At 42.7% G+C, this 27,941-nt stretch overlaps 2 protein-coding genes across 3 annotated transcripts; both read right to left on the bottom strand.

Moving 5' to 3' along the window:
* Positions 1-486: 486 nt before the first annotated feature.
* Positions 487-3,478, bottom strand: LOC123411195 (DNA damage-binding protein CMR1-like). 2 transcript variants are annotated; one of them, XM_045104136.1, is made up of 4 exons: positions 2,823-3,470; positions 1,592-1,998; positions 1,093-1,197; positions 487-974 (listed from the first exon to the last, which is right to left on the bottom strand). In XM_045104136.1, exons 1-4 carry the CDS (start codon positions 3,405-3,407, stop codon positions 734-736), a joined length of 1,338 nt encoding a protein of 445 aa, XP_044960071.1. In that variant the 5' UTR covers positions 3,408-3,470; the 3' UTR covers positions 487-733. The 2 variants fall into 2 exon arrangements, with proteins under 2 accessions (XP_044960071.1, XP_044960072.1); XM_045104137.1 differs by having other exon boundaries at positions 701-974; positions 1,071-1,197; positions 2,823-3,478.
* Positions 3,479-6,312: 2,834 nt separating this feature from the next.
* Positions 6,313-9,784, bottom strand: LOC123411514 (protein SMG9-like). Its single transcript, XM_045104478.1, has 8 exons — positions 9,470-9,784; positions 8,920-9,028; positions 8,654-8,769; positions 8,426-8,545; positions 8,225-8,314; positions 7,449-7,579; positions 6,852-7,116; positions 6,313-6,677 (listed from the first exon to the last, which is right to left on the bottom strand). The coding sequence occupies exons 1-8, from the start codon at positions 9,716-9,718 to the stop codon at positions 6,525-6,527; spliced, it is 1,233 nt and encodes a 410-aa protein (XP_044960413.1). The 5' UTR covers positions 9,719-9,784; the 3' UTR covers positions 6,313-6,524.
* Positions 9,785-27,941: the final 18,157 nt, after the last annotated feature.

The following is a 27,941-nucleotide window of genomic DNA, read 5'->3' as shown; positions in this document are numbered from 1 at the left end:
ATGCATTTGACTTCGTCGACATCCCTCGTCTTCCTCTCCCTAATCTTGGCCATCTTATAGATGTCCCTTTCGCCTTCCTTAGTGTTTAAACGTTGGTAGAGGTCCTCATACGCCCGACCTCTCGCTTCACTCACCGTCCGCTTTGCAGCCTTCTTCGCCACCTTATACTTCTCCATGTTAGCTGCACTCCTGTCCAGATATAGACATCTGAAACAGTCCTTCTTCTCCCTAATAACCTTCTGGACCTCATCGTTCCACCACCAGGTGCCCTTAGCTTCCCTTCTACTTCCCTTGGTCACCCCAAACTCCTCTACAGCGACCTTCCGCAAGAAGGTCGCCATACTCGTCCACATTACAACTACAAAAAAAAACTTTCAAGCATGACTTACCAATAAGAGCATCTTCAATAATCGTATGATCATCGTTGATAAAATTGCCACATAGACGATTTGGATGACATGACACATAATAAAAGAAGAGAGAGAGTGAAACCGTATGAACTTGAAGCAACGGTTCAGGCACAAGCTCCGAGGCAAGCATGACCATTTCTTCAACATTTAGTGAACCCGTTTAGTTATTTTACATACGATTAACATGCAATCCACTGAAAAGCTTGTATGATGTGTTGTTGGTTGCTGACGTGGACATTTATACCAACGATTGAACATACTGGAGATGCTCTAACAGAGCCAAGAACAAATTCACCAGTCAGCCACTAGACATCTTTTTGATTTTAAGCTCTGGTCCAAAGGAACACCTTGTTACAATTGGAGATTGAACAGGCAAGATGGCCAACTTTATATGGGTGTGGAGATAACTGGTATGGAACGGATGTAAGGGGTTCACGCCGAAGACATGCGTTGCTCAGTTTTAGAGCCGAGAGGCCACTGTCATTGACATCAACTTTGATAATATCTATTCCCTTGCTCATGTTTCCAACATATAGGTCGGTGCTGTTCCAGCCCCAGATTACCCTGCAACCGATGAAAATTGTATGATTAATTACATTAACAAAATATTCATTCAAGATCACAGAAATATATTTTACATCAAAAAAATCACAGAAATACCAGGTGAGAAGAGCTGTCATACTTGAATTTATAAGGCCAACTGCCTGTCTGGTTATTATACTCCACAGCATGCAACTTTTCAAAGTCATCCACGCTAAATACTTGGACAGTACCACAATGCTTGGAGCTTTACACAGTAAGAATAACGTCATTCGGAAGGAAATGATCCAGAAAAAAACAGATTTATCATCCAAATGTCAGTAACAGCGCAGAATATTTTATTTTAATCCAGAAGCTAGACACTACCAAGGCTAAGAGTTGAAAATACATGTGCGATATTGGATTAGAAGTCATAGCATAATAGAAACTATTTAAAATGTTATCAAGTTATGCTGATCTGCCTATCAAATATCTAGCAATAAATCGGCACAACCCACGAAAAATCTAACAGCAACTTATATATATATTGAGTCCAGCATGACATAATGGTGGTTCAAGAAACATGTTTATTAAATCAAAGAGGGGGGAGAAGGTTGTAAGCAGGCTGAAGGGTAGGAAAATGGTTAGAAATAGAGTAGTACCTTGTTACTGCTAACAAGCGGCCATTAGGTGAGAAATAAGCTGCCTGAGCAGATTTGTCAAGTTTGAAAACCTTGAGGCTATCTGGATCCTTCATTTTCATATTTCTCACATCCCATATACAGGCTGTTCCATCGCTTGAACTGGTAGCAAGAATATGTGTTTTCTCCGGATGGAAATCTATTGAGTTGATTCTGTCGTCATGTGCATCCCATGTGGTTAACACCTTACCCACGCGGTCGTCGGAAAGTGTCAGGCCACCGTTTCCATCACCAAAATATAGGCATCTGACACTATCTTGTGCTTGACAAAGCGAATAAACAGACCACTCCCACAAATGGACTATACTGAAGTTCTCCTCCTCAAAGTCCAGAAGACAAATTTCACCCTTACGGCTAGAGCTGTAAACCTTGAGCCAAGTATACGAAATACACAACAAAATAGAATTAGAATTGATACAGAACGTTCAAAGATATATACAACCTGTAAATAACTACTTTTGCACTGGAAAATGGGACAAATTCAACCTAATTTAGCTACATTGACCATGATTAGCAGATGCACCTACTGGATGAGTCCCAAAATTAAGTATCACATTCATTTAGAGGATGGAAGCTTTTATTGAAACTTACGCCACATCAAGGAGATAGATACAGCTGAAAGAATTCAAACCCCGCCCTCTACAGCTAGCTAGCTGTAAGGAATTGATATTTCATAAGGCTAGTCTAGAAACTGGCAACAAAGAAGATTAACTGGTATAAAGGATGATTGGCTGCTTACGGCTGACAAAACCGATATAATTGCGGCAATTGTCCCTGTCATCTTCCATCTTCACCCCACTGCCACCACTCACAGCCATGCTGGAGCCACCCAACCAACCCTATGTCCGCCTATCTCCACACCTCAGGCAATTAACTCTTAGTATCCACTAGCCAAACGTGGGTAAGTACAACTGAATCTCTTATATGGTCAGTGATTTTTTAGCCATGACAAGAAGTTGCTTGGATCGGTTGATTCGACAGACACATGACAAATTTACAATGATGAATGTGCGGTTGTAAGCATCACTTTCCTGACAACCCAAATGATAAAAGATATTACTCTAGTCGCTTCATCGTAAATAAACAGCTCTGATTTGTGCCTCCACTAACAAGAGCAGGTGAATCATTTGGGTATAAAATCCTTGGAAATGAAGCTGAAAAAGGAACTGGAAATGAAATTGAAGAAGGCCACCTTGTGTGGTGCCGCCTGGTGCGCCACGATTGCCAACACATGGCCCTTGTGTGGCCAGTAACGGAACACCACCCCATCCGCGGCGCCGTCGGCATCCTCCGAGACGCCGTCGACGTCCCAGAAGGCGACGTTCCCCAACCTGTCCCCCACCGCCACCACGGTCCGGTCGACGAGCGGGAGGACCCTCAGCGACGTTACGCTCCAGGGCACCACCTTCCTCACGTGCGCGGGCTTCAGCACCATGTCCCTCCCGGCATCGAAATCACGGATCTTGGCCTCCTCCTCCTCCGGCGGCGGCGGGGGAGCCCCGCCGAGGATGGAGGAAGCGAGCGAGGGCGAGAGTCGGGTGCTTTTGAGGTCCGGGGGGAGGTTGGTCGGGGAGATGCCGCGGGAGCGGAGGGAGGAGCGGACGGGGCCGGAGGGGGCCGGCCGGGGCCTGACCTGGTACGCTCGCTTAGGTTTGGCGAGCTGGATGGCGGCGGAGAGCTCGTCGGCCTTGCGGCGGAGGTGAACGAGCTTTGCCTCGTTGCGGCGGATGTTGTCCTGGCGGAGGCGCTCGTAGTCGTTGAGACCGTCTTCCGCCATTGTTGGGGATGGCGGCTGGAAGGAAGAGGGGAGGAGAGCGGGGGAAGGGATTTTGGTGGACGATGATTCGGAGACCAATAATGATAACTTAACCTTTCAAACTAATTCTTTTCTTTTCCTGATTTTCAGTAAGATTAGAACCCCTCATCCTTCAATTACCAATCACATTCTTACACATCAGTTTGTTCGTAAAATCTTTTCGTAAGCCTTTGTAGATGTAGCATTACTCTTTGAAGACTGGCACGGCGCAAGAGGAGAGTCCTCCCTCTCCCCCTTCCCAAAAAATGTGGCCACTATTGGGCGTCGGCGCGTCGGCGCGAGCGCTCGCACGCACCGTTACATCTATCATGCATCAATTTTTTCTCGATGCAACAAATTTTGTTCACGATGCAGCAATTTCGTCAACGGTTGCAATACAAAAAAGTTGTAGCCAAAAAAATATCTACGTAATCGTAGCAAAAAAACGAAGATGATGATGCGTGGTAGCAAAACAAAAAAAGGGTTGTAGCACAACAATCCGATGAACTCGGGTTACAACTCTGACAAACGTGTATGCAATTTTTTAGTGAACGGTTGCAGTAAAAAATAATATCGGTTGTAGCAAAAATTAACACGGTTGTAGCAAAAATAAAAAAACATCGGTTGTAGCGAAAAATATTGCATGACCCGCGCGAGACAGCGAGCGGCCGGCGCGTCGGTTCTGCCGGTGCGTCGAAGGGAAACGTTTCCCAAAAAAATTAGAGTTTTTTCTTTTCAAAGAAGAGGAGTGCGGGAGCGCACAGTTGGCGAAACGAGACAGCCCAGCAGGGCTCGGCCCGACCCGTCATAATCGTGTCTGGCACAGTCCAGCTCGTCCCATCATCTTTATTAGGATGAAAACTCAAGATCTTGGATTCAGTGGTTGGATTTGCACATGACGGCATTTGAGTGTCGTTCCTTTTTTAAAGACGTTATTGTTGAAAAACTTGTCTCGATATACATGCGATGTCAAGAGATGGTTAGTGGGATATGATTGTTGTTGTACCCCTGTCCACTCGTTAAATCGTTCGTTTTAGTTGCTAAAAAGAGAGGCCAGCCAGTGTGAAAGTTTTTAGTTGCTAAAAAGAGAGGCGAGCCAGTGCGAAAGGTAAGTCGAGATGACGCCGACTAAAGAAACGGAATGAAACACAAGTAGGAGAAACACATCCCGGTAGCTGTTTTGGACGATACACAATGGCCCTGCTTGGAGTGGGTGTAGGTTTTTACACCTGTATTTGTTTTAAAAGTGTAAATTACCATTCAACACTTGATTCCTGCCTGGAATCAAAACGGTGGGACGAGCTCTGTATTCTAAGAGCATGTCTAGTAAAACCTTTAAACCCTCAAACCCTTAAAGCAGTTTTAAGGGTTGAGAAGTGTCAGTTTTTGACACTTTAAAGGATTAAAAAACAGGGGCAAAGAATAGAAACATCAAACCCAACCCTTAAACTGTTTTAAGGGTTAGATTTGAAGGTTTTAGTCTTTGCCTCAACCCCAACCTTTAAAATTGTCATTTCATATATCACACATTTCATCATATGACATATCACAAATTCCATCACATTTGACATAAAACAATAATCATTTTAGTTATTATTACACCACTGAATAAAACAATAATCATTCAAATTATTACAACAATGTTTGAGCAAATTACAATAATTGTTCGAATCAAATAGGAGGCGGCCTCACAATGGGTGACAATCTTCACAAACAAACTACGACACATTCGGTACCTTCTGCAGAAGAGACGAGGAGGGTATGTAGGTACCTCCGCGAAGTAGTCTTGCATCAAATGCTCGTGTCCGAGAGCGCGGTTCCGGTAGATGGGAGTCGCCCCATCTTCGACTCTCTCCTCTGATCCATAAGCTTCACGTGGTCTTCAAACGCTTGCACGTCGACGAGGAGGCTCATCATCTCGACGTCGTCGTCTTGCAACAACTCGTCAATGTCCGAATCGTCGGATGACGACCAATCCAACGAATCGGACAACGAGTCCATGTCGTCGTTGTTCACCTCCATCTACATACCGAGTGACAACAATTGTGAGTGCCAATGAAGCAAAAATTAAAAACCAAAAAATTAAAAAAAATCTCACCTTCGGGAGCCGGGGGCCGGCGTCGAGCGGGGCGGGGACGCGGGCGGGTGGCGTCCGGGGCGGGGTGGGGCGGGCGGCCGGGGCGGGGCGCGGAGGGGCGCCGGGCGGGCGGCCGGGGCGGGGCGGCGGGTGGGCGGCGTCGATGCGGAGGGGCGGGGCGCGGAGAGGCGGCGGGCTGGCAGCGGCGGCGGCGGGATCGGGGGAGGGCGCGGCGCGGGGATGAAACTTCCCTCCTGCGTGAGGGTGGAAGAGGAGTGCGGGTTGGGGGGAGTTTTTCCTCCCAACCCTCACTTCTACAGGTTGGGAAATTTTTTGAGGGTTGGGCCTTTAATTTTTTTACGGGTTTAAGGGTTTAGGGGTTTAGTCTACGGTTTTTTTCGACGAAAACTGTACAAAAAACAGTTATTTTTAAGGGTTTGAAGGCTCTACTAGACTTGCTCTAAGCCGTCCAAAAACGAGGAGAACGCTAATCCAAACGCGACAACCTGTTAATTGACACTTGTGGGGTCAAGGAATGAAACACAAGCAGGAGAAACTACAAGACGGCCTCTTCAAAAAATGGAAGAAAAACTCAGTTCCTCTTAGTTCCTTTTGCCGTGAAGTCAAATGCAAAATCATAGACGTTCATATATCAGTTAGGACGAGTGAAAAGAGAGATGTGAACAAAAGGGACGGCACCTAGGTTGGAGATCATTCTGCATTGTTACCTTACAGCATATCCCCATCGTATGTATAGTAACCTAGTACTAGTAGCTACCAGTTACCGATTTCTTGAACAATGCTAGTACGTAAGCAAAAGGGACAGCACCAAGGTTGGGAATTTTCTTCTCCCGGAATCTTTCGGATTTACAACGCCGAAGAACGGAAGAAAAAAAACACACAGTAGGATCAATACGTCGTATAGCGGATCGAGCCCATCATCTCATTTAATCTAACAGTGATTCAAATTGTATCTCAAGACTCAGATCGGTTGAATCGAGAACACTACAACAAATATGTGGCTACTTCCTGAACAAACCCGAGCTTTGGAGCGCCTTGCAGTAGTCCGAGACGACGGGGGATCTCTTCACCATGTCCCATATCTTCGCCGAGCCTCTTAGCCAGTCGCGCTCCGTCAGGTTCTTCGTGAACGGCCTCAATGGCCTTGACAGGACCTGCAGCGACAGCAACACATCCATCAGACCGCCTCAATGGGGTGTTAATAAATGCTTGGGTAAACAAACAAGATAAGCTAAGAATAGGCTGTGCATCTGACAGCGAGCTTTTGTTTAAATTTTATAATTGGTTTCAAGACTCGATGTAATTTCAACTCGGACTGGAAAACATACCTGATCACGAAGCATTCCTAGCATGGATGAGTATGTCCCATACTCAAACTTTGCTGAGTTATCATGTGATCTCAATGGAAGAAGGAATACGTCCTGCTGGTTGGAGCTCAAGTCTTCAATTTTCGTGCTTGGACCAACCAAGGAATCGGTAACTTCAGGTGTCGCACTAGAGCTGCCAATGTTAAATGAAGAGGACTCGAAGTGTTTTTCAAGAGTCTCCCGTAGAAGCATGAGCTTTGAAGGAGAAAAGTCATGTTCCCTCAATCTGTTCAATTAGAAAACACCACCAATCAAATTACTAAGATTAAACCAGTAGAGGAATGGATTAAGTATGGAAGTGGTATCTTCTCATATGATCATTTTGCAGCAACATTCTTTTCTTACCAACAGGAAATTCAAAAGATCTGTTTATTTAGATGAATATAAATGAGTATCTGATAACAGGAAAAACACACTCTCTTAAGGTAAGTACAACAGTTGTTCAGTTTTACCAACAGGATATTCAAAAGATCCATATATTCGGAGAAATATGAATGAGTATTTGATAACATGAAAATACACTCTCTAAAAGAGAGTAGAACAGTTCATAATGCTCACCTAGAATGCACAAAACAGAGATCGGCAATATAATCTTCACTGGTTGATTGGTTGTCATTTTTATTTTCCTTGTCTGGCGTAGATGATGTCAACAATGATGGGTCAGGTATATTATTCTTCAGCAAATCAACCTGTAAAAATACATTACAACACACATTTCAGCATTGTACAATATTGCCAGATATCACTTCTAACGTAGGGCCATCAGTCAACATGTTTGAAGTACATGAACACAGTCTCACAGAGTAACTGAAGAAGTTTTCAGTAGAATACAATACAATGGTTCACTCTCCAAATGTTGGATAAGAAACATGTGCTATCATCAACGATGTATGTGCATAATATGCTGAAGAGTGTGAGAGGTGAAACAAGTACAATGAGATATACGCCAAGGAAATCTCAAATTCTGAATCAAATTGGAAGAATCAGGCAATCTGTAGCAGTATGTAGCCAACGTAAGCTAGCCTTTTCTTTCTTGAAGAACAACGAGAAAATGGTGGACTTGCAAATTACCAATCTGCTCCACTGAAGTCAGAAGGTTGCAAGTTTAGAACATTAGTGATTTTAGTTTCCATAAAACAAGATTTAGAACTCATAAACTCAGTAATGAACTTCTAAATGTAATTTGTTCCATTGTTCCGCATATATTACTAGAATAGGCTCAACAAAACAGGGGTTTTCTGAACAAAATTGACAGTTCACACTACCAGGTGAACAAACTATTTTAGTTCTCGAGAGAAGTGTATCCACAGAGAAAATATAGCCAGACAACTTACCGTAAGCATGAGCTCCCACATGGAAAAATCATTCATCCCTTCTGACACAACCAACACAACATTACAGACAGATGCCAAGAAAACACCAAGCTACAGGAATTCCTTGCAGAACAACACAAAATACTGATCAATTACTGTGAACCACAAAGGTAAAGCTAGCAGTAACACAGTCAGGTGTAAGAATTAAAGTAAATCATTTACCTGGATCCCCATTAGCTCATGGGCCAGGTCTGCTGGTAATGGATCGCCGTTAAGAACAGGAAGTGAAGATGAACCATCTGGCCTCATCATATCAATTAGGATGGATGGACTGTATACTGGCTGCAGGATCATTGATTGCAGTTGAGAATATTATCAGCAAATTTTTTGGCTTAACTGTTCTGGTATTTGGAACACACCAGTGCTGAGAGTAAGCTAAGTTCATCTTACCTGAGTGTCGAGGAGTATAACTCGTTCATGAGATATCCTGAAATCAACACCTGCAGTGCAGTGCTTTGCCAACGCTTTGATTTCCTCAGTTTGCGTAGCAAAAGGAGGATGCATTCCTACAGAGAACGGTCACCTAAATGAATTTCCTTTTCTCAAGTTTGGTGCAGAATAAACTGCGAACGGTATCTTTTCGATGATTCTCAGCAACCCTATCGGCAACCATGATATAAGCACAAGAAAACCATACGAGTAAATGAGTATAGTACCAGGCGAGCTTCCGTCGTATCCATAAAGCTCGTTCATGATGGTTGACTTGCCCACACCAGGTGGGCCGATTATCCCGATCACCATGAAATCGTTGTTCTCTGTCAGGTACTGCAAAACAGGGGAAACAAAAAACATGGATTCACAGTTCATGTGTGCCATTCAGCGACCAACAATTCGCAATTTCAGCAGTACAATAGATCGTAGCCTGTGAATTCACAACAACAACAACCTGTTTTAAGGATCAGTGTAGAGCATGAAACATTGCAGTACAACATCTCAGCTTCCTCATCACAACGCATCAGAACAGACCAGACCTACTGGACTGAACTATGTACTGAATGCTAGGACAACTTAATGCAAGGAAGTAACAAGTAGATCGAGTAACGAGACATATTATGAAGCTAAATCATATTGCTGCACTAACCACACAAGGAATCAACCAATTCTGAGCACTATAAATTGTGGATAACCTAGCACAATAACAAGTATATAAACCCAGGGAAGGAAAGGGGGGGGGGGGGGGGGATGGGTGAGGGGTTTTGAACGCACAGGTAGGATCTTGTCGGTATGGACCTCCCACGCGTCGGAGACGAGGCTGAGCGAGCCAGGCTGCGGCCCCTGGCGCGCGCGGGCGCCGCCGCCGCCAGCGCCCTCGTCGTCGGCGCCGGAGGCAGAGGGAGGCGGCAGAGGCGGCTTTGCGAGGAGGATCTTGGGCGGAGGCGGTGGCGGCGGGTGGGAGGAGGAGGAGGATGAGGAGCCCCGGTCGCCGGCGAGCAGCTGCGGATGTCCGGCGGCCATGGCGGCGTGGGTAGTCCGCACCGCACTTGGGCTTCTGTCTCGGCTGGAACAGGGACTACTATCAAGTTCAGCAGTCTCTAGTGGGCCCGATTTCGGCCTTTTCTGGGCCAGGGCCATGCCGGTTTTTTTCTTCTTCTTTGGAACAGATAAATTTAACAAAATTTCAAATGATATAGTATAAGAAATAAAATAAATATGCGCGCTCGTCATGTAGTTAAAAATATTAGTCATTTCTCTAAAAAATTGTCGTCGTATCAGTATAATGTTCATCGTGTGTTGTAAAAATGTTCATGTACACTAGAAGGAGAAACAAAAATAAATTAATATAAATATGAAAAAAGAAAATGTGGAAAGGACTAAAGAAACAAAAAGATAAAAAGTGACTAGAAAAAGGAAGGGAATCAACAAACAAAAGAAAGACAGAAACACGAAGAAAAAAGACAGCGAAAAACCAAACAATCACCTGCACAACAAGGGTCGTCCCAACTGACAGTACGTTAAGCCTACCTTCAACAATCACGCTTCAGCTAAACAGACCACTTGACAATTACACTAAGAAGGACGTAGAGTTTATGCTCCCGAGCTCATTTGAGATCGGTGAACAGTAAAATAATAAAAAAAATCTGCTTTTTTAAAACCAACATTGACAAAAGTTTTAAGTGTGTGCAAAAAAATGGCATAAAATAACATTCTTATATGGTGTGGCAAAAAAAATCGATGCTCTGAAAAACGCATTTTCAGAGTATCGATTTTGTTTTTTTTGTCACGCCTTGTAGGAATGCTATTTCATACCAAATTTTTATATACACTTAAAACTTTTGTCAATGTTGGTCTCATAAAATTTTTGGAATTTTTTGAACCTTTATTATTATTATTTTTCAATTTTACTGTTCACCGCATAAGGGCACTTTCCCATTAAGATGTCTTACATCCAACAATTGCAATGCACTTTCTAATTAGGCTTAGAAACTTGACGTTGTAGAACACAACAATTATAGCTGGCCAAACAGCCGAGCTAAACAGGCCAGGCATGGCACGACCTAAACGGGTCGTGTCAGGCACACAGCCCGCCTGAGGCCATGTCCGGCCGGTACGGCATGACCTGTTCACATTTTTTTATTTTTATTTTTTATTTTTATATATAACATATAAAATAGCCCAACATATCGAAATTGGCCCTGAGACAACCTAAAATCGGCCAAAAATCGGGCCTGACGTGTCGATAGGCCAGCCCGTATAGCTCTTGCGTCGTGCCTGGGCCTGAAGGTTGCGCACGTGGGCCTAAATGTTCTTCTCGTATTTAAAAAACCATGTATATAAATTATACCCGTCAATTACAAAAAAATTCACGTACTTTGAACAGCTCATAGATTTGAAAAACAATGTACACGACGATCCGAATATATGTGCATAAACTTCTAAACATATATCCTAGTCCGAGAAGAGACGTAAACAAAAAACATAGATGAAAGATACGAAAAACACAAAAACATATAAAAAACAAAACGAAGGGGGCAACAGCCTCCCCCCTCCCCTGCGTGTGTCTGCCATCGGTAATGCTATGGTGGCAGCATAGGGTGGCGTTTGCCATTTTCGTCTTCATCAAGCTCTGAGAAGGGGGAGGAGGAGATGGAGCTCAACCAGTGCGAGCTAACTGAGCATGGGCTCAAGATGGAAGATGTAAAGCTCTTGACGTATTCAGAATCAAGTCCTCTATCCTCTATCAACGAGGCACACGACAGAGAGGGCACGGGTGAGGTTGTTCGCCGATCTTTACATGTTCGGAATCAAATCCTCTACCAACGAGGCCATGACAGTGTGGAGGGGGCCGAGACAGCATGGGCAAGGCCAAGAAACCGATCAAGATTTTCTCAAACAAGGATTAGAGTGGTACTTTTTAGTACGGTCAAGTTAGTTCAGCAATGATGTATATGTTTGCACTAATTAAGTTATATTTTAACAAATTATATCGTGTTTAAAACTAGTTGTTTAATTTGTGCAATTTTATGATTTCAGGAGTTAAATTTGGGAGAATAAATAATTGCTAAATGGTTTAAATCAAAATTTGAGGATTTAATTTTGCTGGTTTGATGATTTCTTTTAAAAGCATAAAATCCTACGAAAGATGTAGGAGATGCTCCAAGGTATAGCCAATAGGAAAGTTCAAAGGTATAGCCAATACACGTGAAACCATCGCATCAGTATCCATCCGGTTTTGCTATTAGTCAAGCACCTGAAATTTTCTTAGCTTTCAGTCAAATCTCTCACCGTCCCTTGTGCTTTATGATTTGTGCGTTGTCTGTAAGGAATAGTTGGTTGACTGATAACATGGTTAATAATATAGCCGACTAATAGCTATAAGATGTTGTCATGTCATCTATAACCAATTTAACAGCCAACAAGTATATTAGTGGGCTACATAATAGTACTATTTTTCTATCACATGGTCCATCATATACTCTTACATAGCTTATTAGAGCCCGTGCTACAACCATCTGTAAATTTAATCTACGGTATGTTTCTCTTCTCTCTCATTCAATTCAGTAAAGATGTAATATTTAAAGTTTTACAACTTGTCTACGTCACCTTATTATACTTGCTCTGATACTGTTGTGTTTTCAGTCAATATTTTAGGCTTGTATAATGTTTGTAAAACTAAAAATATTTAAATGTTTTTATATTTAAAATATTCTTAAAATTTTAAGCTGTTAATACGAATATTCAATCATGCGTAATATTTAAGTGAGATATTTTCTTGAATAAGTCATGATTAAAAATTACATACAAGTGAATATTCATAAATATTTAGTAAAAGTTTATATTCACCCTTTTTTAGAATTTGCATATAAGCTGCAAGTGTAGGATTTTCTGGATTCATTAAACATATTTATGTAATAAACTTTTTCAATGTCTGCAGTAATTAAATATTTTTTGTATAATATATATGTTTTTATTTATGTATTTTTACTAACCATTGTTTGTATGTATAGTAATTTTAACACACAAATATTTGAACATAATTCTATTACTTATGTTAAAAAAAATATATTAAATAGTTTTACTACTTATGTTTTACTAAATATTTTATATATGACACACAAGTTTATATTTATATGTTTTTACTAATCATCATCTGTATGTATAATATTTTCACGCACAAATATTTGATAGTAACCTTTTTATTTGAGTCTTCATAACTTGATTACTAACATTTTAATATTATCTTTAAAAAACGCACACAAGATGGTGATTTTTATTTAAATATTGCTTTTTTATAACAAGTTCAAGAAATATATGCCCTAAACTATAATTTTCAAATCTATCACCCCGCCTACCAAGCGTTGCCGAAGAGCCACTTCTCGGTCTATAGTTGGCCGAAATGGCACTTCGGTTCACTAGAGGCTGAAAAGCAGTCGACACGAGCTGAAGACAGAGTGTCTGCCCAACCGAAAGATAGTCTTCGTCCAGCTGCTGACCGAAGAGGCCAACTTCGGCCCACTCGCGACCGGAGACCGGTCTTTGACCAATGCGCGGCCGAAGAGGTCGGGATAAGCCCAAGCCTTCTTCCTCATCCATCCAGTTCCTCATCTCTCTGTTCTCTCTCCTTCCTCTCACGAAATTCCGGCGGTCTCCTCTATTTTCCAGCCATTCTTGCATCCAACCCGCAAAAATAGTTTAGGATAGCCAACCCAGATGGCCCAGGATCCAATCTATCCATGGGGTAGCATTTTTCAAAAAGTGAGCATAGGTGAGTAGGAGCCATGGTGGGGTGGAGTTGCGGTTGGGGAAGAGGTTGTGGTGAGGAGGAGATGCGGCCTAGGGCCGGGGGGGGGGATGTGTGGATGGTGGTGATTTACTTTGGTGGGAGGTAAGGGAGTCCAAGCTTCGGGAGCCAAGGGGGGGTGGTGGTGGTGTTGGGTTGTGCAAGAACTCTGGGAGGTGGTTGTCGAAGGTCTAACCATGTCGTCATATATTTTGTCTAATTATTCTATCATGTGCATATTATATTCTAGTGTTTTAGTTAGTGTAAATGAGTCATATCATATACTTGTAGTCATTGGATACAACATAATGCTCCCAAATTACATGAAGTCATCATCACTATTCTCGCTGACAAGTACATTTGAATTAAAAGGTAGGACTGAACTTACATAATGCAGCTTTAAAACTACACGAAGGGATCATCACCATCCTCTGTCGATACAGAACTCTTGCCCTTCGATGATTCATAACTCTTGCCCTTCGACGATGCGGTAGTCTTGGTCTTGACGCTCGGCATGAAGATATCGTCTTCTTCGTCACTGTAGGCCCTTCATAAAAAAATATGTTTTGCTGCATACTTTAGGTATGATTCATCCTTATACTTTTGATTCTGTCATCTTCCATGCAACATGAGAAGTTTTTTTGTATCCCCTCAAAGTTCCTTGAAGGCCACCCACACCTAGTTAATGCATGACCTAGCCCATTCACTAGGATGTGACTATGAATTCGTCCCATGAAGCTATTCTATTGTCTTTTTTGAAATCGCCGGCTAAATGCAAAAGACATTGGGATATACTAAAGTAAAAACTACGATCAAAAGGATATATGCCCTTAATGGTGATGGGCCTAGTGGCTATACCATCTGGGGTTAAAACAACTGGACGCGGTGTCCAAACCCGGTGCACCTATTTTTACTGTTAATTTTGGCATTTATGTGCAATGTCGCGGTCAGGTTATTCTATAAATGAAAAATATGAAGGTTTTTGGCCAAAATTTTCTTGAAGTGGTTTACTTTTGCCGCAAATAAAAAAGTTAAGGATGTTTTGTGTAAAAATATGTCCCGTCCAACGTCATCACTCACTTATAGGTGGGGCCGTAGACATGGATACGCCCGCATACGTGTAATATGACTTATGTAAAACAAAAGTATCTGGGCTAAGCTATGACACGTACACAATTTTAGTGGTTTCGTTTGATCTTTTCCATAAGGCTACTTTTTTTTACGGGGGGCATAAGGCTAACTCGATAGATGACATTGAGTTGTTGGATTATACTACGTGTCCATTGATAGATGACATAAGATCGCCGACCACATCTTTGCCACGCTGGACGGGATCATCGGCTCTTTCGCCTTTGTAGCGTCCAGCGTGGCAATGGTGGAGCTAATTCGGCACCCAAGGGTCCTCGGCAAGGTACAAGACGAAATGAGGGCAAGACAAAGCTCCTACCTCACGACGACATGCCCAAGCTCAAGTACCTGAGAATGGTGGTTAGGATACCCATAGTGGACGGTATCATATAGTAGTATCATCCATATTATACTATTGTTTGATATTATCTTTATAATGTATGAGACATAAGAGCATAACATTTAAGATTATACGATATCATAAGTGATCTCATTTATTGATATGCATGAGACATAATAACATAACATTTAACATGATACGATATCTACCTATATTACTATAACCCTCACTTTTTTCTTTAATTATTTGTCACATCATCATGTTTGTTAGTCCCAAGAACATAATACTAGCTACGGTATCCTCACTATGGCCAGCCTTAAGGAGACTCCGTGGCTGTATCCCGCGGCGACGTTCCTCATCCCGAGGGAGAGCACGGGGCAGACTCAGGTGCGAGCCGATTCTTGAGAAATAACTACTCCTTCCACTCACGATGCTTCAAGTCGGTCCACATCGACATGAAAAAAATAAAGAAAAAGAGCTCGGCTAGCACCTTACCAAGCACTCTGCGTTGTGGAGCAAAGAAATTTGGAAGACCCGACACAGCTAGCACCAGCGTACTCGCATTTTTTTCAAACATAATACAAACAGAAGCGCTCATATTAAAACCAGACATATGTCAGGCCGGGCCGGGTTTCTGCCGGGCTTGTAGAAGCTCGACATTCTTTTCTCTAGCCTGAGCCCGACTCGAAGCCCGAAATACACTATTTTCTCAAGCCTAAGCCCGTTCCAGAGCCTGAAAACCCGGCCCGAATGCTGTTTTTATTGTTTGCATTTGTGAGCCCGGCCCCAAGCCCGAAAGGCCGTACCAAAATCCTTAAAAGGAGAAGCCCGAGCCGGCTCGAACTATCTTTCGGGTTGGAAAATGAAGCCCGAGCCCGGCTAGAAACCCGGCCCGGCCAGACATATGCCTGGGTTCCAGAATTGTTTTAGTTATTCAATCAAACACACTCGGCAAATCTCTCATTAGTTGCTATTGTGTGTAAGTGATTTGTTTTTGTAATTTAAGTCTCTAGCTCATCAGCTCGTTCGTTGCATGTAATTATCCTCACTATATTCTTTTGTGTGGTGTTATGCAGAATGAAGGTATTTCAAATGAAAAGAGATGAAGTCTTTGGCATTAACTTCATTGGCCCAAATACCATTTATGGAAAGATGTTTATAGAGTACAAAGATGAAATAAAGGAGAACTCGAAGGTACCAAATACCCAACCCGAAATACTATTTCCTTACAACTTTAGGTGAATGTTACTGTCTTGTACTATAAATTATTTTTTTCTTACTCAATGTTAGGTGTACGTAGTACTTGATGAGTTATGCATGCCCGCTTATAAAACGCAGGTTCCGCTGGATCATGCTAATCATTAGTGTTGACGAGGGAAAAGTTGAAGTACTGGACTCACTAACTAAAGACCCTGAAGAGTACACGAACCTGAAGTTGATGTTCGACAGGCAATTTCAATCATTATCACACTATGTTGACTTCTTTAGTTCATTTCCTGATATTAAGTAATCAATGACTCCTTTATTCTTTTTCTTTACCGGGCAGGATTTGGACACGATTCATCCACAAGATTGTTGGTAAATGAAAAAAGGAGCTTACATGGAAACGACTTAGGGTAATTAAGTAGTATTAGCTACGCCCGCACATCTGTTTAGTTCTAGTTTCAATAACATTATTATGCTTGATTATTATCTGATTGAATTCTATTCTCGTAAAGTGGTGCATGGAGAAGGAACAGGGGACTAATCTATGTGCATACTATGTTTACGAGAACATTCGCTTTATGACCGAACGACGCAGAGATAAAAGACATGTTTGGGTACATAAACACTATTCACATTTTTTTTATCATGCTCTAATATATATACACACAACTAATATATTCGTATTGGTCTCCTTCCTTAAAGATGACGCAGATGCGTGATAACCTCCTAGCAAAGGACCGCATACGAGTACTTTAAGAGGAAATGGCTTGATTTTTTCTTGAGCAGGTCATATCTCTCGACGGAAAATACCACTACATCTAATGCCTACATGTAGTGATCTGTAAGTTGTAGGAGAAATTAAATATACATATATATATATATATATATATATATATATATATATATATATATATATATATATATATATATATATATATATATATATATGACAAATTTTATCTACCACCGGTGGTAGTTACCACCACTTGCGTTTTGTATGTTGTATGGAGTATGTATCAAATTGGAGAGTATGTATGTGTAGTATGTAGTATATAATCATGTTTATGTAGTATATATACTGTTTTTTGATAGTATGTATCATATTTTGTGTATGCTCTTTTTTACATACAAATATATATGTATTTCACAAATATAATAAAAACTATGGGTCAACTTGTAATTTTTTCATGTAACTCACTTTGAAAAATCTTGTAAATAGTATATGAACATAATTAAAATGATAAATTAGTATATATACTCCCGTATGATAGTATATTGAACATGTGGGGTAACTACCCCTGGGTGGTAGGATGTATTTTTCCTATATATATAGGTGTGTGTGTGTGGGGGGGGTGGTACGAGAAATTCTATGATATATGATTGGTCCTACGAGAAATTTTATGAAATATGATTGGTCCTACGAGAAATTCTATGATATATGCATAACGTGTACGGTATGTAGTAGCGTACAATATGTTTAGAGTGAGTACCGCCGAATAAATGAATATATACCGTCAATGCACCAAAAAGAAGCACCGAGCTTCATACACAATTTAAGGATAAGTTAGAGCATCTTCAATAGACGATCCATATGTAAAAATAACCAACTTTTAAATCTTCCGAGGCAAAAAACAGCCCTCCAACATATGGTTCATATGTAATTTTTTTACATGTCTGCCTTCCGGAGATGTAATATACGACACCTCGTGGTGCACATTTACATCTCCAATGGCAGGAGATGTCAAAACCGCAGCCGCGCGCCAACGCCCAACCGCTCTTTATTTCATCCCCCCTTCTTCCTCCTGCTCGCCGTCGCCCCGCCGCAGCTCCCCGCTCGGCCAGTTCCCCGCCGCAACTCCCTGATGCCGCCCTGCCGCAGATCCAGCCCCGCCGCAACTCCCTGATGTCACCCCGCCGCAGCTCCCCGCTCGGCCAGTGCCCCGCCGCAACTCCCTGATGCCGCCGGCGCCACCGATTTCACCCCGCCTGGGCTGCTGCCTACTGTCGTACGGGTGGATCGGGCTGTCGCCACACCGCACCGCGCCGCCCCGGCCCCGTCCGCCTCCACTCCGTCCGCCTCCGCCCCGCCTAGGCCCCGTCCGCCTCCGATCCGCCCGCTCCAGTCCGCCTTTGCCCTGCCCCGGTCCCGCTCGTCTCCGCTCCGCCCGCCCCCGCTTAGGGAACTTCAGAGTAGAGTTCTCTGACGCCGGGTGGCATTGGCGGCTCGACACGTATCCCAGTACCGACGAGGCCACGCGTGCCTACGACGTGACGGTGTGGCGGGCCGGACGGCCAAAGACGGACCTCAACTTCCTGGAGAATGAGACCCAAGCAGTGATGGAGTGGCCCGTGCCGCAGGGTATCCAGATGGAGGAGATGTCGGCGAAGAAGAAGAAGAGACCGGTGGTTTTCGTCACTCCCAACGAGAGCGGCGGGCGGCAATGGGTTAGTTTGCACGGGAGCATCCCGAGTACGTCCAGGCCGAACAAGAGTTCTACTGGAAGCATGATGCCGAGGAGGAGGAGAAGAAGGAGGGCGAGGCCGGCCCCTCGACGGTGATCTCCATCGAGTCATCGTCGGAGGAGGATAAGGAATTCTAGGGGCTCTCGGATGACTCCGAAGGGTTGTACTGGATGCCTGATACGTCTCCAACGTATCTATAATTTTTGATGGTTCCATGCTATTATGTTGTCAACTTTGGATGTTTTGTATGCATGAATATGCTATTTTATATCTTTTTTGGGACTAACCTATTAACTCAGTGCCAAGTGCCAGTTCATGTTTTTCCCGTGTTTTTGACCTTTTTCAGAGGAGAATATTAGAAGGAGTCCAAATGGAATAAAACCTGCGGAATGATTTTTTCCATAACAGAAGACACGCAGGAAACTTGAGAACCAAGACAGGGGACCTCGGAGGAGGTCACAAGCCACCCAGGCCCGGCCTGGGGGGGGGGGGGCTAGCAGGCTTGTGGGCCCCCTGTGGCTCCCCTGCCCTACTTCTTCCGCCTATAAATTCGCTAAAAAACTGAAACCATGGAAGAGAGCCACAAAAATACTTTTCCGCCGCCGAAAGCTTCTGTCTCCGCAAGATCCCATCTGGGGCACGTTCTGGTGCCCTACCGGAGGGGGGATTCGGACACGGAGGGACTTCTTCATCAACACCATTGCCTCTCCGATGATGTGTGAGTAGTTCACCACAGACCTTTGGGTCCATAGCTAGTAGCTAGATGGCTTATTCTCTCTCTTATATCTTCAATACAAAGTTCTCCATGATCTTCATGGAGATCTATCCGATGTAATCTTGTTTTGCGGTCACTAGTGGAAAACGGGCCTTTGGCCTGGACCCTTTAGTCCCGACCTGCCTCTGGGCCGGGACTAAAGGCCCGGCCACGTCGCCCCAATTCTCAATGCCTCCCTCGAGGCTTTAGTCCCGGACCGTAAGGAGCCTTTACTCCCGGTTCGTGTCCCAAACTGGGACTAAAGGGCTACGCGGTGGGCAGCCCGCATGTGCGCCACGTTTAGTCCCGGTTTGTGTCTCAAACCGGGACTAAAGTCCTCTGCCTATATATAGCACAGCCCCCCTCTCCCCTCTTCCTTGCATTTTTCTTGGATGGAGGATTGTGGCTGGGTGCTTGCTCTCCACTTTTTTTTATGCACTAGAGGTGTTTGTTGAAATGTGTGTTAGAGCGATGCCGCTTCAGTTCACCGAACACAACTACGATATGAGATGCCTCAGCCACGCTTAAACCTCTTCCTCTTTATTTCTACTTATTCTAAAAGGTTAGCAACTATATTTCCTCGTTTACACCGTGCGGTACTAATTTTTAGGATCGTGATTGTATTTGATATACTGTCGTATAACACAGATGAGTCATCCATGGATGTACGGTGATCGACGCACAGCCGCTTACAGAGAAGGCGTGCATTCTTTTCGAGATGCAGCCGATGCGAACAAGCATGGTGGTGGCTATATGTTTTGTCCATGTGTTGAATGTCGGAATGAGAAGTATTACACTTCCTCAAGAGTCATTCAGAGCCACCTGCTTCGGTCCGGTTTTATGTCGGGCTATAATGTTTGGACCAAGCACGGAGAAAGAGGGGTTATGATGGAAGACGACGATGAAGAAGAAGAGAACGATGATGACAACTACCGATCTATGTTCCCTGAGTATGCTGATACCGCAATGGAAGACAATGAAGAAGAAGATCAGGATGAAGAACGGGAACCAGATGAGCCCGCTGATGATCTTGGCCGGGTCATTTCTGATGCACGGCGAGGTTGCGACACAGAAAAGGAGAGGTTGCAGTTCGAGCAGATGTTACAGGACCACAACAAATTGTTGTACCCAACTTGTGATGGCCAGAAGAAGCTGGGTAGCACACTGGAATTGCTGAAGTGGAAGGCAGAGACCGGTGTGACTGACTCATCATTCGAAAAGTTGCTGGTACTGATGAAGAAGATGCTTCCAAGAAAGAACGAATTGCCCGCCAGCACGTACGAAGCAAAGAAGCTTGTCTGCCCTCTAGGATTAGACGTGCAGAAGATACATGCATGCCCTAATGACTGCATCCTCTACCGCGATGAGAAGTACGAGAATATGGATAAATGCCCGGTATGCACTGCATTGCGGTATAAGATCAGAAAAGATGACCCTGGTGATATTGAGGGCGAGCCACCCAGGAAGAGGGTTCCTGCCAAGGTGATGTGGTATGCTCCTATAATACCACAGTTGAAACGTCTGTTCAGAAATAAAGATCATGCGACGTTGTTGCGATGGCACATGGAAGATCGTATGAAAGACGATAAGTTGAGGCACACCGCTGATGGTCGGCAGTGGAGAAAAATCGAGAGAGAGTTCCCGAGATTTGCAGCTGACGCAAGGAACTTATCGTTAGGTCTGAGTACAGATGGCATGAATCCTTTTGGGGAGCAGAGTTGCAGTCACATCACCTGACCCGTTACTCTATGTATCTACAACCTTCCTCCTTGGTTGTGCATGAAGCGGAAGTTCATTATGATGCCAGTGCTTATACAAGGTCCAAAGCAACCCGGCAACGATATTGATGTGTACCTAAGGCCATTAGTTGATGAACTTTTACAGCTGTGGGCCGAACCAGGTGTATGTGTGTGGGACGAGCACAAACAAGAGGAATTTGACCTTCGAGCGTTACTTTTCGTAACCATCAATGATTGGCCTGCTCTTAGTAACATTTCAGGACAGTCAAACAAGGGATACAATGCATGCACGCACTGTTTGGATCAGACAGAAAGTATATATCTCGACAACTGTAGGAAGAATGTGTATCCGTACAATCGTTGTTTTCTTCCGCCCAAGCATCCCTTAAAGAAAAAAGGCAAGCATTTCAATGGCAAGGCAGAACCCCGGGGGAAGCCTGTCATCCGTACTGGTGCTGAAGTATTTGATATGGTCAAAAATTTAAAAGTAATCTTTGGAAAGGGTCCTGGCAGCCAACCTGTTCCAAACGGCCCTGATAAGCGCGTACCCATGTGGAAGAAGAAATCTATATTTTGGGAGCTACCCTACTGGGAAGTCCATGAGGTCCGCTCGGCAATCGACGTGATGCACGTGACGAAGAATCTCTGCGTGAATATTCTAGGCTTCCTGGGCTTGTATGGGAAGTCAAAAGATACACCGGAAGCACGGAAGGAACATGAACGTCATAAAGGAAGAGATGGCATGCATCCATGGCAGTTTCAAGGGCGTGCCAGCTACGCTCTTACTAAGGAAGAGAAGGAAACCTTCTTTGAAGTTCTTTTCAGTATCAAGGTCCCGACTGGCTTCTCGTCGAATATAAAGGGAATCGTAAATATGAAAACAAAAAATTCCAAAACCTAAAGTCTCATGACTGCCACGTGCTTATGACGCAATTGCTTCCGGTTGCATTGAGGGGAATTCTACCGAAAAATGTTCGCCTGGCAATTGTGAAGGTATGTGCATTCCTCAATGCAATTTCTCAGAAGGTAATCGATCGAGAAAGTCTATCAGGGTTACAGATTGATGTGGTCCAATGTCTGGTCAGCTTTGAGTCGTTGTTCCCGCCATCCTTCTTCAATATAATTACACACCTCCTAGTTCACCTGGTCGAAGAGATTAGAATTCTCGGTCCTGTGTTTCTACACAATATGTTCCCCTTCGAGAGGTTCATGGGAGTCTTAAAGAAATATGTTCGTAATCATGCTAGGCCAGAAGGAAGCATCTCCAAGGGCTATGGAACAGAGGAGGTCATTGAGTTTTGTGTGGACTTTCTTCCTGACCTTAAGCCGATTGGTGTTCCTGAATCTCGGTATGAGGGTAGGCTGACAGGAAAAGGCACACTAGGAAGGAAAGCAAAAGTATGTATGGACGGGCATTTTTCTCTCAAGAACACTACATAGTTCTACACAATTCCACCGTGGTGGCTCCGTATATCGTGAGACACAAGAATATTCTACGCTCCGAAAACCCGGGGAAGACTGACTCTTGGATTAAAGGGGAACACGAGAAGACTTTCGGCAGTTGGTTGCAGACACATCTCATGAATGACGACACCGTTGGAGATGAGCTGTACTGTTTGGCCAGGCCACCATCTTCGACTATATGTACTTTCCAAGGGTATGAGATAAATGGGAATACATTTTACACGGTTGCCCAAGATAAAAAGAGCACCAACCAAAATAGTGGTGTCCGCTTTGATGCAACAGACGAGAATGGGCACTGTTTGGAAACATATTACGGGTACATAGAGGAGATATGAGAACTTGACTATGAACCTACTTTTATGGTCCCTTTATTTCGGTGCAAATGGGTGAAGCTGACAGGAGGCGGGGTAGTTGTAGACCAAAACTACGGCATGACAACAGTGGATCTTAAAAATCTTGCGTACATGGACGAACCATTTGTCCTAGCCAATGATGTCGCTCAGGTTTTCTATGTGAAGGACATGTCTACATTAACGAGAAAAAGAAATCAGCAAAAGAAGATATCATCCGATGAGCCAAAACGCCACATAGTTCTTTCAGGGAAAAGAAACATCGTACGAGTAGATGACAAGACAGACATGTCAGAAGATTATAATAAGTTTCATGAAATTCAGCCCTTAAGAGTGAAAACTGACCCAAGCATCCTACTGAATGATGAAGATTCTCCATGGCTACGACCCAGAAGAAAACAGAAATAATAGATAGGAATATTGGTGCAATAATGTAATAATGTATTAAACCTTTTATGTAATGCATGTATGGAACGTACTAAATTTCAAACACTTTTCATTTTCATATTATCCATGTAAGAGATGAGTTATCGTTCGAAACCCTGATACTTCGAGAGAGATTGTCCGTTTTGTACACGAAGTCTATCCAGTTTTTGTCGTAGCCCTCTCAACTTTTTAACACATGCTATGTGGGTGAAATGATGATAGCAATGCCAACTTTCAACATTTTCAGAGTTCATTTGTAGTGCTTTTCAATTTCAGGGTCAACTAGCTCAAAAAAAAAGTAAATCCACGAAATATACCAAATGAAGTCAGAAATTGTTGAAATTTTGTACTGTGCCTTTGAATGGTGCATTTTGAACACACAAAAAGTATGGAGTTCAAATAAGTTCACAAAAATGAAATCCCTTTGTAAGAGATGAATTCTCGTTCGAAACCCTGATACTTCGAGAGATATTGTCCATTTTGTACACGAAGTGCATCCAGTTTTTGTCGTAGCCCTCTCAACTTTTTAACACATGCTATGTGGGTGAAATGATGATAGCATGCCAACTTTCAACATTTTCAGAGTTCATTTGTAGTGCTTTTCAATTTCAGGATCAACTAGCTCCAAAAAAATAAGTAAATCCACGAAATATACCAAATGAAGTCAGAAATTATTGTAATTTTGTGCTGTGCCTTTGAATGGTGCATTTTGAACACACAAAAAGTATGGAGTTCAAATAAGTTCAAAAAATGAAATCCCTTTGTAAGAGATGAGTTCTCGTTCGAAACCCTGATACTTCGAGAGAGATTGTCCGTTTTGTACACGAAGTGCATCCAGTTTTTGTCGTAGCCCTCTCAACTTTTTAACACATGCTATGTGGGTGAAATGATGATAGCATGCCAACGTTCAACATTTTCAGAGTTCATTTGTAGTGCTTTTCAATTTCAGGGTCAACTAGCTCAAAAAAAAAAAAGTAAATCCACGAAATATACCAAATGAAGTCAGAAATTGTTGAAATTTTGTGCTGTCCCTTTGAATGGTGCATTTTGAAGACACAAAAAGTATGGAGTTCAAATAAGTTCACAAAAATGAAATCCCTTTGTAAGAGATGAGTTCTCGTTCGAAACCCTTATACTTCGAGAGAGATTGTCCGTTTTGTACACGAAGTGCATCCAGTTTTTGTCGTAGCCCTCTCAACTTTTTAACACATGCTATGTGGGTGAAATGATGATAGCATGCCAACTTTCAACATTTTCAGAGTTCATTTGTAGTGCTTTTCAATTTCAGGGTCAACTAGCTCAAAAAAAAGAAGGAAATCCACGAAATATACCAAATGAAGTCAGAAATTGTTGAAATTTTGTGCTGTGCCTTTGAATGGTGCATTTTGAACACACAAAAAGTATGGAGTTCAAATAAATTCACAAAAATGAAATCCCTTTGTAAGAGATGAGTTCTCGTTCGAAACCCTGATACTTCGAGAGAGATTGTCCGTTTTGTACACGAAGTGCATCCAGTTTTTGTCATAGCCCTCTCAACTTTTTAACACATGCTATGTGGGTGAAATGATGATAGCATGCCAACTTTCAACATTTTCAGAGTTCATTTGTAGTGCTTTTCAATTTCAGGGTGAACTAGCTCAAAAAAAAGTAAATCCACGAAATATATCAAATGAAGTCAGAAATTGTTGAAATTTTGTGCTGTGCCTTTGAATGGTGCATTTTGAACACACAAAAAGTATGGAGTTCAAATAAATTCACAAAAATGAAATCCCTTTGTAAGAGATGAGTTCTCGTTCGAAACCCTGATACTTCGAGAGAGATTGTCCGTTTTGTACACGAAGTGTATCCAGTTTTTGTCGTAGCCCTCTCAACTTTTTAACACATGCTATGTGGGTGAAATGATGATAGCATGCCAACTTTCAACATTTTCAAAGTTCATTTGTAGTGCTTTTCAATTTCAGGGTGAACTAGCTCAAAAAAAAGTAAATCCACGAAATATACCAAATGAAGTCAAAAAGTATGGAGTTCAAAAAACCATATTATGAAATTAAATATTATCATTGGCGATTAATCTCTATTATGAAATCAAATATATCAAAAAACCATTGCAGAACATATGACCAAATTAATACAAGTTCATCATCACATTAAAGCCAAAGAACAGTAGTGATCAAATGTTATTATTGCAAAAAATAAATACATAAAGTTTTCTCATAAAACAACATACAACTATGTAAAACATTTAAGTGCAACAACAAACGCGATCTAAATCGCAACTAAGGTAACAATTGACCCAACAGCATAATGATACCAAGCCTCTTTATCAATGGCATATTTTCTAATATTCCTAATCTTCAAGCGCATTTCATCCATCTTCAAGCGCATTGCATCCATCTTCAACCGCATCGCATCGATCTTCATCTTGCGATCATCGATGACATCGGCGACATGCAACTCCAGTTCCATATTCTTATCCTGAGTTATTTTCAATTTTTTCTTCGAGTATTTGTTTTCTTTTTCAACCAAATTTAACTTCTCGACAAGAATTTTTATGTGGGTTGGAATTTCCGGTTCACATACCTCCTAGATTATAAAAATATATGTCACATTGGTCATCATAATTGTCATAAACACTAAATAAAACAAATAGTTATAAAAGATAATATATACCACATCCGAATCATAGACAGGACGAGGGCCGACGGAGGCGGATACCAAAACCATCGCACTATATAATAACAAAAAATAATGAAAGTGAGTAATTTATACAAGTATGTATCTAAATCATACAAGTAAGATTTTTTCGATTTTAAAAAGAAGATAAGAACAAGAGGCTCACCACGGTGGTGCTAGCAGTTGGTGCACGACCAAACCTACACAAATATTAAGGAAAATGGAGCTTGGAGGTCGAGATTGGAGAGGAGAAAGCTTAAGTAGAATGGCTCGGGCATTTCATCGAACACGTCATGTGCATGAACTAGAGTGGGAAGAGCATGGCATGGTCACACTTCAACAACCAAAAAACAGGGGATATGGTGGGCAGGGGCGAGGGTTTATATAGGCAAAACTTTAGTCCCGGTTCTTTCCACGACCCGGGACTAAAGGCCCCTGCTTCCCGCCTTCTGGTCAGCCGAAAAAGGGCCTTTAGTCCCGGGTCGTGGCTCCACCCAGGACTAAAGGGGGTCTTTAGTCCCGGATCGAGCCATGCCCTGGGACTAAAGGCCCCTGCTTCCCGCCTTCTGGTCAGCCGAAAAAGGGTCTTTAGTCCCGGGTCGTGGCTCCACCCGGGACTAAAGGGGCTTTAGTCCCGGATTGAGCCACGAACCGGGACTAAAGATTCACTTGTATAAGCGGGAGTTAGAAAATTTCGAACCCAAATTGTCCATTTTCTCTTCTTCTTCCTCTCGTTCTCCTGCCCGGTGCGGCAAGAGACGAACTCGACGATGCCGTCAGGCTGCCCGCCGTCCTGCTCGCCGCCGCCTGCCGTCCTCCTCGCCGTCGCCGTCGTCCTGCTCGCCGCCGCCTGCCGTCCTGCTCGCCACCGCCTGCCGTCCTCCTCGCCGCGCGCCGCCGCCCTCCTCGCCGCGCGCCGTCGACACCTCCGGCCGGTAAGCCCCACGCCCCCTCCTCCCCAACACTCCGGCCAGCACAAGCAAAGAAGAAAAAGGAGAAGAAAGGAAGAAAAAGGAGAAGAAAGGAAGAAAAAAGAGAAGAAAAGAAGAAAAAGGAGAAGAAAGGAAGAAAAAGGAGAATAAAAGAAGAAAAAGGAGAAGAAAGGAAGAAAAAGGAGAAGAAAAGAAGAAAAAGGAGAAGAAAGGAAGAAAAAGGAGAAGAAAAGAAGAAAAAGGAGAAGAAAGGAAGAAAAATAGAAGAAAGGAAGAAAAAGGAGAAGAAAGGAAAAAAAAGGAGAAGAAAGGAAGAAAAAGGGAAGGAGAAGAAAAGAAGAAAAAAGAGAAGAAAAGAAGAAAAGGAGAAGAAAAGAAGAAAAAGGGAAGAAAGGAAGAAAAAGGAGAATAAGAAGAGGAGGAGAAGAAAAGAAGAAAAAGGAGAATAAGAAGAGGAGGACAGGAGAAGAAGAGGAAAAATAGAAGAAGATGAGAGGAGAAGTAGTAGAAGAAGAGGAGAAGTAGAAGTAGAAGAAGAGGAGAAATAGAAGAAGAGGAAAAAATAGTTTAGGGTTATAAGAAGAAGAAATATTTTTTTTTTGTCATTTAATTTTGCTATTGTATATTGTATATGCTTAAGTGTTAATAGTGTTTCTTAGATTATTGCTTAATTTTGCTATTGTATATGCTTAAGTGTTAATAGTTTAATTTTTCTATTGTATATGCTTAAGTGTTAATAGTTTATTTTTAGCAAGAAAATTAATAGAACTAGTTTAATTTTTCTATTGTATATGCTTAAGTGTCCGGGACTGGGCTCCGTCCGGCTGGTATTTTAGAGTTTAGGTTCTAGCCAAGACCCGGGACTAAAGGTCCTCCTATATAAAACGAGCCTTCGAAGTTTCCAACCCCTCTTATATAGTTTGTTAGTTTATTAGTTAATCAAATGTCCGTTTTTTGTAGAACTATGGATCCACATATCAGGAAC

Source organism: Hordeum vulgare, chromosome 7H, assembly GCF_904849725.1.
Source record: "Hordeum vulgare subsp. vulgare chromosome 7H, MorexV3_pseudomolecules_assembly, whole genome shotgun sequence".
NCBI lineage: Eukaryota > Viridiplantae > Streptophyta > Magnoliopsida > Poales > Poaceae > Hordeum > Hordeum vulgare.
Note: the sequence above shows the minus strand (reverse complement) of the source record. Positions and strands in the feature narration are given on the sequence as shown.